The sequence below is a fragment of the Sceloporus occidentalis genome, unplaced genomic scaffold (genome assembly GCF_023333645.1).
Source record: "Sceloporus occidentalis isolate IW3139 unplaced genomic scaffold, rSceOcc1.0.p SCAF_5, whole genome shotgun sequence".
Lineage (NCBI taxonomy): Eukaryota > Metazoa > Chordata > Lepidosauria > Squamata > Phrynosomatidae > Sceloporus > Sceloporus occidentalis.
The window spans coordinates 74,826,718-74,840,826 of record NW_028316985.1 but is presented as its reverse complement, the minus strand read 5'-3'; the positions used below and the strand labels follow the sequence as shown (position 1 = coordinate 74,840,826).

Sequence of the window (14,109 nt, the reverse complement as noted above, 5' to 3'; positions counted from 1 at the left end):
GGGCTCTAGTCTCCGGAGCAGCAGAAAACAAGCTTTCCCCACCTTCAATATGACAGCCTTTCAAATATTTAAATAGCACTATTGTATCATTTCTTAACCATCTCTTCCCAGGCTAGATATACCCAACTCCGCAAGTTATTCCTAATAGGGCATGGATTCCAGACCCTTCACTATTTTGGTCGCCCTCCTTTGGACACACTCCAGCTTGTCAACATCCTTTTTGAATTGTGGTGCCCAGAAATGGACACAGTATTCCTGCTGGCAACACCTTTCTTTCTCAAAGATGCTACAAGATCTCGCTACATACTACAGACTAACTCAGCTGTATCTTTGAATTCCAGTATGGTAGATCAACTCATTGGAGATGTGGGGCTAGGGAAGTGTGCTGAGGAGACCAAAAAGCAAACAAATTGGTCCTAGAATGGATCAAGTTGAGGCCAACTCAAGGGCAGTTAACAGCAACAAAGTGTGGTGTAATGGTCTGGGTGTTGGACTAGTACCTGGAGACTGCACTGTCTCAGCTTCTTAGGAAGGCAAAAGCAAAGTCAAAGCCCCTCTAAACAGATCTTGCCAAGAAAAAAACAGTGATAGGGTTGCCCTAAGTCAGAACTGACTGGAAGACACACAACAGCCACAATACGGTTCAGGTTTCAGAGCAGCATTCCTTGAACACAAAGCTTTCAAAGGGAGTCTGGAAAGAGAAACAGCTTAAATAGGCTATATATATCCACAAACTAGTTCTTTGGCAGTGGGTTGAGCAGAGAGGGAGGCTTCTTGGCATTCTTCTTCTTGTTGATGCGTGCCCTCAAGTCATTTCTTACTTATGATGACCCCAAGGGGACCCTATTTTGGGGGTTTCTTGGCAAGAGTTGTTCAGAGGAGCTTTGCCATTGCCTTCTCCTGAAGTTGAGAGCGTGTGACTTGCCAAGGTCACCCAGTGGGTTTCATGGCTGAGCAAGGAATCGAACCCAGGTCTCCAGAGTAACAGTCCAACACTCTACCATGCTGGCTCTTATTGACATGCTACACATAGTAAAAGACTAGCTACATAGGGTTCCCATGCCTGCTTTATTGCAACATTGTACAGGTTGAACTTCCCTTACCCCAAATGCTTGAGACCAGACATCTTGGAATTTGGATTTTTTCAAATTTTGTAATATTTGCTTATACATAATAAGATATCTTGGCAATAGGGCCCAAGACTAAACATTGATTTTATGAGCCCTTCGTATCAATGAAGAGTGCCCTGAAGTACAATTCTAAAAGAATACCTGAGTTAGGGTTGATCCAGTCCTTCAAAGTACTTTATATACTTGAGTATAAGTTGGCCTCATGTATAAGTCAAGTACAGGCTGGGAGGGACAAATGTATGGATTTTGATACGACCCATAGATAAATTGAGGACAAAACATAGGAGCATGTAACAAAGAATCTAAAGGATGAAGCAAAGGAAAACAATGCCAAAGAACTTACAAACTTCCAGCAGACATTTCTGTTTGTGCTCAGACTAAAGGCTGGATGGATGAGAGAGTTGAGGAGAGGGCCAGTGCTTCCAGGACAGATGACACTCTTGGCTTTCACCAGGGGAATGGTTCTTTTTAAAATAAGAATGAAAGTATGGTGCTTACACTGGTTCGGATAAGTCGACTCAGGTTTTTGGGGCCAATTATTTGATTAGAATTTCTAAACTTATACAGGAATATTATACAGTAGCTTTCCCGCATATGATGGACGGTAGAGAAATGAAGGAAAACATGACAACATCCCTTCTTTTCCATTGCACCTTGGGGCTTACATGCCATTAAAATTTTGCAAAGTGAAAGCACCACAAGAAATAAAGCTTGATAAAATGATGCTCTTGGCATGCTGGGGAATAGCATACAGTGAAGACTGTAGGGAGCTGCTTTGATGGAATTGGTCCTTAGTCTGTTGCCGAACAATCACAAATGTTGCAATACATCCTGGTGAATAACAGGTTTATTATAAGCTTTCCTAGCCAGCAGCCTATTTCATCATATGCATGAAATGATTGGAGAAGGCTGAGTTATAGTAGAGGATACGTTGGGTTTACTCCAAGGTGAAAACTAAAAATAACAGCAATGTGTGTGTGTGTGTGGGGGGGGGGGGGTAGGAGTATATTCCATCTGGTAGGCTTCCATATGGTAGCCTGTGGTATTTGTCTGGGCAGACATAATGTGTATCGGTATAGTTTTGGAATAGGTGTATATTATATAAATCTGCACATTAATTGGAATATTATATACAAGTACCTGATAATTGTTCAAGTGTAAACCCAAAAGGTGTATGCAATCAAAATGGGAAGCAATTCCCATTTCTTTTTGTTGTGGCAAAAGCTTTTTAAACAGACATCTGCTATTTTCAGTCCCCTTTCTCCCCCCAGCTTGGAAAAATTACTTTTTTGCCCTACAACTTCCAGAATTCACCAGGCAGCATGGCCACTAGTTGTTACCAAAACTTACACACAAAAAATGCAATGCTACCAAGCTCTGTCCATCCCAACCTAAGCTGTTGTGTGCATACTCGCTAACTGAAAATAGCATGTCTTACATCTTCTGTAGGTTACTCTAGTTCATGATAGCTTCTGCCACAATAAATCTAAGTAGAGTTAGACAGAAAGATGAAATACTGTACCTTCTCTTGGTTCCAGTTTTAATACTAAATATCCATTCAGCCAGCGTATTATTGAGGAATGTCAAAAAAGACAAAAAGCTGCATAGAAAGGGGTGGTATCATATTACATGATAATTTGTTTCTGAAAAGTTGTTCTCCACATTGGATGAGTTCTTTCCAGAGGTGGGAAAAGTTACTTTTGGACTACAACTCCCAGATTCCTGTGTATGATTGTGCTGGCTCATTCAGATTGGCTGATCTGTATTGGTAAGCTTTGTCACCAAACCAGCTACTGCCTTGGAATGGTGTCCATGTAGTTAGTTCCCTGTCCAAGTGGTTTCTGGACCATTAGTGTTAGTCAGGGGTTGGTTTGTGAAGCAAAGGAACATAAGAACCACCATGCTTCCTTTTGTATCTCTGAAGTTAAAACCATCAACCGGTTGGGAATCCCATTGTTTCTAGGATACCCAGAAAAACCACACAGACTGCCTCAAGACACAGTTCACCCCATTAATATGTCCAATCTCCCACTTTGGTCCAGTTTGGAATCAGGCAGAAACTCTGTCTATTCAGACTTGACTCCTCACCACTGCAGCCAATGCAGAGTCCTGAGCCATATTCCACACATAGCCTTCGCCAAAACGGAGCATCGTTTCTGCAAACAGTAAAGTATTGCCCTACTCTCCAAATTGCTATTGGCTATCCCTTTAACATCGTTCTTGTAAGTGTTTGTGTGTGTGTTCTTGTGTGAAAGCTGATTTTCCTTTTACTGTACAAATAAAATTCCATTTGAACTTTGCACTTTGGAGTTCTGGTAGTTTGGAACCTATATACATAGGCTATAGCAATAGTAACAGCAAGTACATTTCTACATCCCTTGTCAATGAACTAGCATTCCCTAAGCAGTTTACAATGGGTAAGCCAATTGCCTCCAACAAGCTGGGTATTCATTTTACCAATCTACAGAAGATGGAAGGCTAAATGGACCTTGGAGCCCTCCTCTAGGACCAAACTTACAACGTTGTGGCTGCAGTATCAGCATTTAACTACTGTGCCACCAGGTCTACTGAAGCCCTATTGCTGCTTCCTATTGAGCTAAGTTAATTTTGCCATTGCATTCAAGTGGGTTCCGTTTCAGGACCCCCTGCAATTTGGGTAACAATTGGTTTGAACATTGGACTATGATTCTGGAGACCAGGGTTTGAATCCTGGCTTGGCCATCGAAGCCCATTGGGTGATCTTGGGCAAGTCACACTCTCTCAGCCTTAGAAGATGCCAATGGCAAACCTCTCTGAAGAAACTTGCCAAGAAAATCCCATGATATGGTCTTAGGGTTGCCATACGTTAGAAACAACTTGAAGGCACACCACAACAACAATAATACGCCATTAAAAGATTTTTCTGCCAAAGTTAAAAGCCAGTAGGCTAATTTAAAAAAATAGGCTGGTGTAAACAGAGCAGAGAGTGGCTCAACTGAACCTTGTGTGGGAAGGAATTCTCCAGCTTGTGAACAGCCACCAAGCAGGTTCTGTCCCTTGTCCTCACGAAACACACCTGTGATGGTGGTGGGATGGAGAGAAAGCCTTCTTCCCCTGAAGATCTTAAAAGTCAGATAGGAAATAATTTGTGTTTAATGACTCTATCACATTTCCTTCAATAAGCACAACTCTGCCAGTACATATAGGCAGAGGAAATATCTAAAAAAATAAAAATTAAACAAAAAATCTTACATTTTTGGTATTAACATTTGATAGTCCGAAAAACACGTAAAGGCTTACTTTCACCTACCCTTCTCCATTCCTCCTGAAGCTACATTCAGACTACCTGACATTTGACTTCCACTTCTGAGGCATTTGAAGAATGGTAAACTACACACATGTCAGAAACACATGCCCTTGCCCTTGTTCACCTTTCAGTGCTTGTTGTAGGTAGGCTTGACCTCTTAAAAATAACACACTAAGAATATGAGCCCTCTCTGCCTTTTGAAACTTCTGGTTTAGATCACAAAAATGAAAGCTTTTCTGCTTGCATTTGTATAAAGCTATATCTCTCCCCCACTTTTCCAGCGCTTGACTGATAGCTTTGTGGAGTGGTTCATTCTTTTATTGAATGGAGAAGCTTCTGACCTGGCACTAGCCTTGAGTTATAGTTTATGAGTGTTGTTTGAGGAACAGGTGAAGACTTCTTTCTGTAAAGCTAAAGACTGTTGTGGAAAAAGTAAATGTTACAGCATACTTAAGGTACTTTAAAAAAATGAAATATGTACAAACTGAGTTATGCGCAGCATTTTATTGCTAGTCAATGCTACCCCACTTGTTAACAGTGACCAAATAGTAAACTAAGGGCTCATCCAGAAGGGGGAAAAAGTCTGAAAGTACAGTTGACCGTCCATATCCATGGATTCTGGATCCACAGATTCAAACATCCACAACTTAAAAATATATACTTTTTTTTAATTCCAAAAAGCAAAGTATGATTTTGCCATTTTACATAAGCACCACCATTTTACTACACCATTGTACAGTGGGCCTTTGGTATTGGCTGGGGTTTGGCTCCAGGACCCCTGTGGATACCAAAATCCATGGATGCTCAAGTCTTCTTTTATACAACCAGATAGTAAAAATAGTGTCCCTTATTCAAAAGGCAAAATCAAGGTTTGTTGTTTGGGGGGGAAAGGAGGGGGGATATTTTCTATCCATGATTGGGTGAATCTGTACATGCAGGATCTGTGGATAAGGAAAGACAACTGTATATAATGAGCATCCAGATTTTGGTATCTGTGTGGGGGGATGGGAGGTCACAGAATCATAGAATCATAGAGTTGGAAGAGACCACAAGGGCCATCCAGTCCAACCCTCTGCCATGCAGGAAATCCAGATCAAAGCATCGCCGACAGATGGCCATCCAGCCTCCGACAAAAGCCCAGAGGATTCCAAGGGCCCACTGTACTGTTTCTGTTCTACATGGGTTTTTTTTACATTTATATTCCCATATTTGCATCCAAACAGATTCTTGAAATATCCTGAGTTTACTTCACTCCCACCTTCCCTTGTGTTCTTTCTTGTCACCCTCCCACTGATCACATGCCACATCTAGACACATGCAACATTTCAGAAATGTTCGCCAATTTTCACTGATCCTTTTTCCTCCTTCTAATTCAGGAGGAAATTATTTTGGAGGGATTTGTAGTTAAAGTACTAAAGTGCAGTAACAATATGGCATTAGTCAAACATTAGATCATTTTCATTTGGTGCAAGCATTCTTCTGTCCCTGAAATGGTTTCTGTTGAATCTGTGCCCTGCAAACAATAGTGGGTTAATTTAAACTGAGTTAAATTGAGTTGGGAAGTAGGAATGAAAAGCCCTTGATAATGCCAAGAGTTCTCAGAAAATACTTTGGGATGAAGAAAATGTCATGTAGATCTCCAATATAAAATTGGTTTGTACAGGAACAACTTCTTAGTAAACATGCATTGAAGGGTTAGACCCTTTGCAAGGTAAAACAAAGAGACTCAAAACTCCTGAGTAAGGATATGAAAAAGGTGATACCCATTCATTTTCATCACACCACCTTGCCAAAATAGTCTTTAAGTATGTTGAGCTGAAAGCTGAATTACAGAATACATAGAGAAAAACCAATGAGTAGTTTGTTATAATAAATATTTTAGAAAAAATAGTCTTTGTTTCAAAATATAATCTTAATGATTTTTAATATATCAATCAATACCTTACTCAGCATTTAAAAATAAGTGGATATTAAGTACAATCATTAGTGGAGACCAGGATAATGAAGGTATGGATGTAAGATGTTGGAGAGGTTATTACTATTTCCTTCTTTCCTTCCTTCTTTCCTTAATTGGAATTATATGTTGCCTCTCAGCTCACCAAGGCCCCTGAAGTGATGCACAAGGGATAAAAACATCTGAAACAATATATTTTTTTTAAAAAAATATCTAAAAACTATTCCTTAAAAATAATTTAAAATAAACAGTTAAAAGAGACAGAGCAATTTCATGGACCAAAGGCTATGCAGAACGACAGCTGTCTGCAGCTCAGAAAAGATGGAGCTAGGCTAACCTCGTTTGAGAAGGTCCGTCCATCAGGTTGCTATTGTAGACAAAGCCTTGTTATTTGTATCTACCTAGCCAGCCTTGCAGAGTGATGAGACAGGGCTGCTGCTGAGGAGGCAAACTACCAAATATCCTGACCCCAAGCCGTTGAGGACTTTGTAGATCACAACTAGCTTCATGAATTGGCTACAAATTGAGTTTATATTATAATACTTTGGGGATGTTTTGTACCAACTGCTCATTGTATATCAGGATTGTTTCCATCTGTTTCTCTTCTCTAAAAAGGGTGTAATCTTAAAACAGTGATCAATAAAGGTATAGCCCAATGGAACGGTGTCCAAAGGGGCATAGATTGCTGTGAATTCCCTCTGTTAATGGCAGAGAGGTCCGATGTTAGGGAGAGAGATCCGACCTCACATCCATCGCTCAGCTAGCACATTTCAGTGTCCATTTCCTCTCCAATGCTGGAACTTCAGCATTGCTAGAGGCAAAAAAGAGGAATTCTGAAGGCTGATTAAGGGAAGGTAGGGATGGACATGATTCAGAATCTTCTTATTCTTTTAATACTCTTCCTCCCAAATTTTGGAAAATGCACACAGCTCTGGAAATCCCATACTTTATTTACCCCTGACTCCTTGCAATAAATAAGTTTCTTAAGAGTTAGGAAGAACAATAAGAGGAATGGGTTGGGGAAAATAATTATTCCTCCTTCCACCCTGTGATGGCTCTGGATAACTCAGATTTTACCCACACCATTGCTAGGAAACCAACCAGTGTAGTCATATCATATCAACGGGTAGCAAGACACTGAAAAGAAAAAGCAAACTCTACTTCTCTGTTTTTGCCTAAGTCCTTCCTCTTGGTGCCCAACATAAAACTAACATCTGAAGAGGCCCTCATGTGGAAGAAAGCTTTGTATATTTAATAAGCATGGTGACATAATCATATGCAAACATGCTTACCAAGAGCATATGATAGATTGACCTATTTACTGAGATCTTAATAATTAATTGGCTAGTGGTGGACTTTTCTCAGCTGACTAGTTGCTGAGGAAGGATCTATCCTTTCTTTGTTCATTTGCCTCTAACTTCTTTAAGGCACAATATAAACACTAGTTGTGTTAATGTTGTAATACTGATATGTACCTTTTTAGCTGACCTTTTTGCAAGCCACCTTAAGAAAGGCAAGATAGAAATCAAATAAATAAATGTTCAACACCCTTTAAGTCAAAAGATTATCCAGGGAATGAATCTCTTGCTTGTAATTAATGAGCAACATCCATAAGCATTTGATTGTGTGCAGGCTCTAGAATCTAGATTAAAATTAATTGTTGTCATCAAGAAATCACAGGAAAGCCGGCATTGTTGTTAAAACATTTTATTGACAGGGAGGGGGAAAAGACAGGCACTCTGATAGTACAGAGAAAGTGCTTTAGTGGGAAGCTAGATCTTCAAAGCACTCAAGTGTGTGAGATAAACTCCACTCATTAGGACTCAACACTGTGGACCACTTTAGGAATAGATAGATCACTAATCAAACTGTGTTCGGCAGTTTTCTATAGCTAGAGGAAAAATGAATACAGATTTTAATGACATCAGTAAACAATAATTTAACTAATGGACTTCCAACTGTTGCTCAGTCATTCATGTTCATGAAACTGCTACATGTATAATTACTGGTATATATAATGCCTAAATTCTACAGTGACCTCCTTTCCTAAAGGCACTAGCTATAAATTAAAAAGAAAAAAAAATCACAACATAAAATCAAGGTAACTCTTAAAAACAATAAATTGCTTATATGGACTTCTATTTTTTTTCCCCCAACATACATTCATGCTTTAACTGTACAACTTCAAAAAAATTAAAAAATACCATTTTTGGCATCACAACTAATAAAATGAGGCATGCAGAGAAGACACAGTTTTCTTTTTTTAAAAAAAACCAAGACCTCAGTGCATCATTTGTCAGAATGAAGCAGTTCTTTATGTTCTGATATTGTTACATTCGTAGTACAAGGCAAACGAACACCCAAGATAACGGTTTCTTCAGCATTATGCATCAGCTTTTCCATACCATTCCCAAGATCTTTGGACAGTAAAATGTATGCATGTGGTATATAAAATTACATTGCAATGCTATGCATATAATAGTCTTCATAGTACAGCATGGCAAAAAGATAAGGATTGTCTATTTATTGCTCAATTTCAAGGCTATCCATCTTTAAATCAGGTGGTTTAAAGCTGATCACTTCTTCATATGTAAGCTCTATGAAAAAGAAAGAGAGAGATAGAGAGAGCAAAAATGTTACTAAGATATGAACTGCCTTAATGTTATTTATTAGTCAATTTAGGCATGGATCAGGCTGTGAAGATGGAAACTAGTAGTGGTGGCTGGCTTCCACATAATTGGCGCAGTAGATCCTCTTTGAAATTTAAAGTAGTATTTGACCCCTATCCCCATAATAGGTACAATGCCTTAGATAGCTCCCCTAACCTAAAATCCAGAACAAATTCACTACTCCACTGACATGGACACCACCAGTTGCCACAGCCATGAACCATACTCTACAACCTGAGAAGAAACACATATATTCAAGGAGATATCAGGATTTTTCTCACACATGATATGAATAACTTGATTTCAAATTTTATTAGTGCCATTTAGTGATCTCAGGCAACAGATTGCTCGTGGGGGATTCCACTGTAATACTTGGGACCCCCCCCCAGGCCCCCATACACCTCCAAAAACTAGTGTTAAACGGTGACATTTTTAAATTGAAAAACAATCCCAGGAAAGCTGGAACACTTAAAAATCCTGCTTGTTTTCGCCCAACAAAACAAAAACAACCCACCCAACAATAGCCTCAGAAGCAACCAAGAGTGACATGATGTCACTTCTGTTCACCCAAAATGGCAGCCACGACAGCATGTTGTTGCCGTATGTAGTAACCTAAAATTGGATGGTGCATAAAAGGTCTGTACATTTTGCATTCTATGCAGGAAAATCAACTGTTAAGATGGTCTTTATGTCCTTCTATACATTATAACAGTTCAGAATGGCCTAAAAGAGCTTTTAGTGATCAAGCAGCAACTCCATTTCATTTCATCACAAGAAGTGGCCCTGAATTCATCTTATGTTCCCAAATGTCTGAAACAGAATTGTCAGATTGTGAATTATGTAGCTGTAACTTCTTTTAAGGGTTGGTTTCTCCTAAGAGTTCTGCACAAATGGGTTTTCCTCCCTTATATTTCAAAATAAAGCTAAGGAGAGAAATCCCTCTAAGGCACTGAGAGCCACTGAGCTAAACCAGGCAAAGACATTTCGTTTTCCTGTGCATTTCTTTAGTCCTAAAAATGGAATCGAAGCGATATTTAAAAATAGTCATAAACCCCAATTTTCTTTTTTGCCTTCTAGAGTTTTTGAATAGACTCCATGAAGTTAATAAAAAAAAGTCTTTGAAGAGAGGTTTTATGTAACACTGCCTAGGTACTCAATTACTCACCATATGGAATGAAAACACATATACTTGCTTGAATATAACAACTGAAATATTAATTCAGCTGCTGTTTGAAGAAAAATATGTGAACAGGCAGATATGTCTACATGTACCCACGTAAAATAAATGTCACAATAAGAGAACATCACACATGTCTAGTATTTCTGTTGTCATTTTTAAAGGGGAAAAGCAATGTATTTGAAGACATTTTTGAAGTCTAGATAAAAATCACACTGGGAGACATGAAAAACAGAATTACAAGCACAATTTTCCTGTTCTACTTATATGCTCTTGTAACACGGTATGGATGAAAATTTAATGGGGGTCATACTGCTGACCTAGTAAGCAACAGCAGGTACAGCCCTCGATCATAGCTGTCTAAATAGCACACTAAGATGTGGGCGTCTGCTTGCTGAACACTAAGACTTCATTACATTTTCATCTAAACCCCATTTTTGAGAACATATATGTACAGCATGGAAATTGTGCTTACAGTTTTGTATAGTTTTGTATTCAGTTTTGTATACTGTAATTCACGGTAGCTAATATGCATATAGGAGAGAAGAGTGACATGCCTCCATCTACACATCTAGGGGAATAAAGGAATAATAACAACAATAATATTCAGGAAGGCTATGAATTTTGACTTCTGAGCCCGCACAAGGATTTAGAATTTAAATGATAATGAGTATTAAGTCACAATGCCTCTCCAAAAATATCATAATAATGAAAAGGTACAAAACTAGTTTACAGATTTGCTCACAGATTCATAAATATCTGGTTCAACTGTTTGAGAATGGGACTAGTCAGGTTACTCCACTTGTCAACAAAGTCATGCTGGAGTAAGGCAATTTAATACAGTTCCCAAATCCTTCATAAATTAATCTTGCCAACAATCTATATAGCAGGGAGATGAACCAGTTGCCCTGCAGATAATTTTGGATCACAACACCCATAATTCCCAAATACTGACTGTGTGGCTCGAGTGGATGAAAGATAAGAGCTCAATATTTACAGCTCTATAGGTTCTCAGTCTCTTCTGTATACAGTACTGTATATTGGATAGAATTATGCCTGTTCCATTATGTTTTTTTTTTAAAGCTTGGAAAAGGTTTTGGATCACAGTTCCCAAAATATCCTAGCCAGCAGGGTTCCCTAAACCAGGTTTGCCTTATATCAGCTCTATTTTTGTTTTACATCTGGTATGATCAGTGATCTGCTCTCTTAAATATAAAATTATCCTTTGTTGACTATTCTAACACAGGCAGCAATTCCAACCATGGAGCTCTTATCTTTCATCCACTGTCTTTTCTGCATTTTTATTTTCTTCCCTTTTGTTTTGCTTTACATTTCAACTTCCAAATAAAAGGATTTCTTACCTTTCCACTCATCTATAACCCGTTCTTTATTCTCTATTGATTCATCATACAGCTCTGCCTCAGGTTCATCATCAGGGTCATGATACTGTACAAAGTAAGGGTGGGCAAGTGCTTCTGAAGCAGTTATTCTTTTATCACTGTCCAGTATAAGCATTTTTTCAAGAAGATCCACAGCTAGGATTTAAAATAAAAATAAAAATTCAGAATTAATTTGCTAATCCATTTTACCTTAAGCAGAAAGCAAGCATTGACTTTGGACTTTAAAGTAAAATTTTATATGTTTTTTCCAAGGCAGCAATTCACCTTTTTTTCCAAGATACAGAAATATATATAGTGGACCCTTGCCTTACATGGGGGATCCGTTCTGGACCCCCTCCGCGTAAGGCGAATTACACAGTGGCGTGTGCACACCCCATTCATCTGAATGGGGCACACCGCCCCTTGCGTCCCATATGCTCCCGCGTGGCTTGAGCACATACACTCAAAGCCGTGTATAATGCAGGCGCACTATGTATAAAAAACAAAACTGTTTATTTAGCATCACTTTACACAATATATTTTATCTTAATGAATTAGTTTCCAGTACAAAATCCATGCAGCCAGTTATGAAGAGTACCTTGTTGTAAAAAACAAACAAACAGGGCCTTTCCCTTCAAAACACAGATGAGAGATGTTGAATGGGAAAAGTTCAGAATGGGAATGTTCACATGTATATCGAATAAAGAAAATTATGATTTATGTATATACAGTCAGGCCTCCTTATCCACAGATTTTTTTATCCATGGATTCAAGCATCCACAGCTTGAAAATATTTTTTAAAGTATTAATTCTAAATAGCAAACCTTGATTTTCCATTTTATATAAGGGACACCATTTTGCTCTGCCATTATATTTAATGGGACTTGAGCATCCACAGATTTTGATATCCACGGGGGATCCTGGAACCAAACCCCAGCGGATAACAAGGGCCTACTGTACTGTATATACATGTGTATAAGTCAATCTCGTGTATAAGCCGAGGGAAGGTTTTAGGGACAAAATCATGGATTTTGATACAATCCATGGATAGGTCAAGGGTAAAATGTAGGGGCATCTTACAAAAGATCTAGAGAGCAAAATATCACTTCTCTCCCTCCTTCTCCATCTCTGGACTTCCATGGTGCTGAGGAGAAGGTTTTAACATTGGATTGAGAAGGAAAGGAACTGGAGGGGAAATGGGTTGTTTGTTTGGTGGGGAGAGAAGGTTAACACCAGATTGAAAAGGGAAGAAACTGGAGGGGAGGGGAGTGTTTGGTGGGGAGGGAAAGTTCACACTGAATTGAGAAGGGGTATTTGTTTGATAGGGAGAGAAGGTGAACATCATATTGAAAAGGGGAGGAACTGGAGGGAAATGGGATGTTTGGTGGTGAGAGGGATCCAGAGGACGAGGAGAATGGGGAGAGAAGGTTCTAACATTGGCTTCAGACGGGAATAACCTCTTTCACACATACACACAACTCCTGCCTGGCAGCTCTTTCAAAAATCACTGCTAAGGCATATAGGATGGTGCTTCTTTCATGTTCTTTCTAAGCAGTATTACTGTATTGACCTGTATATAAGTTGATCTAGGATTTTAGGGTCATTTTGGGGCATAAATTTCTCAGCTTATAGTCGATTATATACAATTGGTATCTTATTAGTGACATATGCAAGTGCTTGTGTATGTTGCTAACAAGACGTGACTATTAATTGCTATTTGACGTTTTTAATTTGTTGCCTGTTTTATTGAACACGTTCCTGTATTGTTATGTATTATTTATACATATTATGCTATTATTTCTTAGATTGTATGCCATGGGCAGGTTTACTCTTATCTATTTTTTTGTTTGTATGTACAGCACTGTGCAAATCTACAGCGCTACATAAATAAAGCATAATAATAATAATAACAACAACAATAATAATAATAATCCCCCGCCACCTTTTAATCATTGCAGAGGTTAGTATTCTCTTCCACACCTTACAATGACCACTACCCTCCTTCATGGTTTTGCTACAATAGTCTCTTGAACATCCATTACATGGCTGATGGAGAGTACAAGGGCCTGGAGAAGCACTTGGCTATGCTCTATAGCACCAAATGGAAACCAATGGCATCATACACTAAGACACCAGCAGATCTCTGAGGACAATGTTATCAGTCTGTATCTGGCTATGGAGCATAACCAGATCCTCCTGTCTTTTCACCAGCTTTTTGGAATAGCCATTCAGGGGTGATATCACAGCAAAATTATGAGGATAGTGAATTGGGAGACATAGTAGAATTCCACCTCAAAAAGCTTCACACTATGCTAGACAGGTAAGGTAGGATCTTAATTAGTAATAACTTATATAACTGATGCTATATTATTTATTTTAAACGCCTTCATCCACAAGAGGTTCTATAATGTTATAAAAGAAGAACATCAATAATATTATAAAATAAGGGCTACCACTGAAACAGCAAACAAAATCAATCAGTAAAAGCCTTTTAAAATGCCCAGTCCAAAAGGA

At 38.7% G+C, this 14,109-nt stretch overlaps 1 protein-coding gene across 3 annotated transcripts in view; it reads right to left on the bottom strand.

The window, feature by feature from the left end:
- Positions 1 to 8,072: 8,072 nt before the first annotated feature.
- LOC149312329 (mitogen-activated protein kinase 11-like) overlaps positions 8,073 to 14,109 on the bottom strand; it is a 64,865-nt gene continuing 58,828 nt past the window's right edge. For all 3 annotated transcript variants that reach the window (XM_089524413.1, XM_089524411.1, XM_089524412.1), the window contains 2 exons: positions 11,578 to 11,751; positions 8,073 to 8,967 (listed from right to left, as the gene is read on the bottom strand). In XM_089524413.1, the coding sequence (XP_089380539.1) occupies positions 8,894 to 8,967; positions 11,578 to 11,751 (248 nt within the window). In that variant the 3' untranslated portion in view covers positions 8,073 to 8,893. The remainder of the gene's footprint in view (positions 8,968 to 11,577; positions 11,752 to 14,109) is intronic.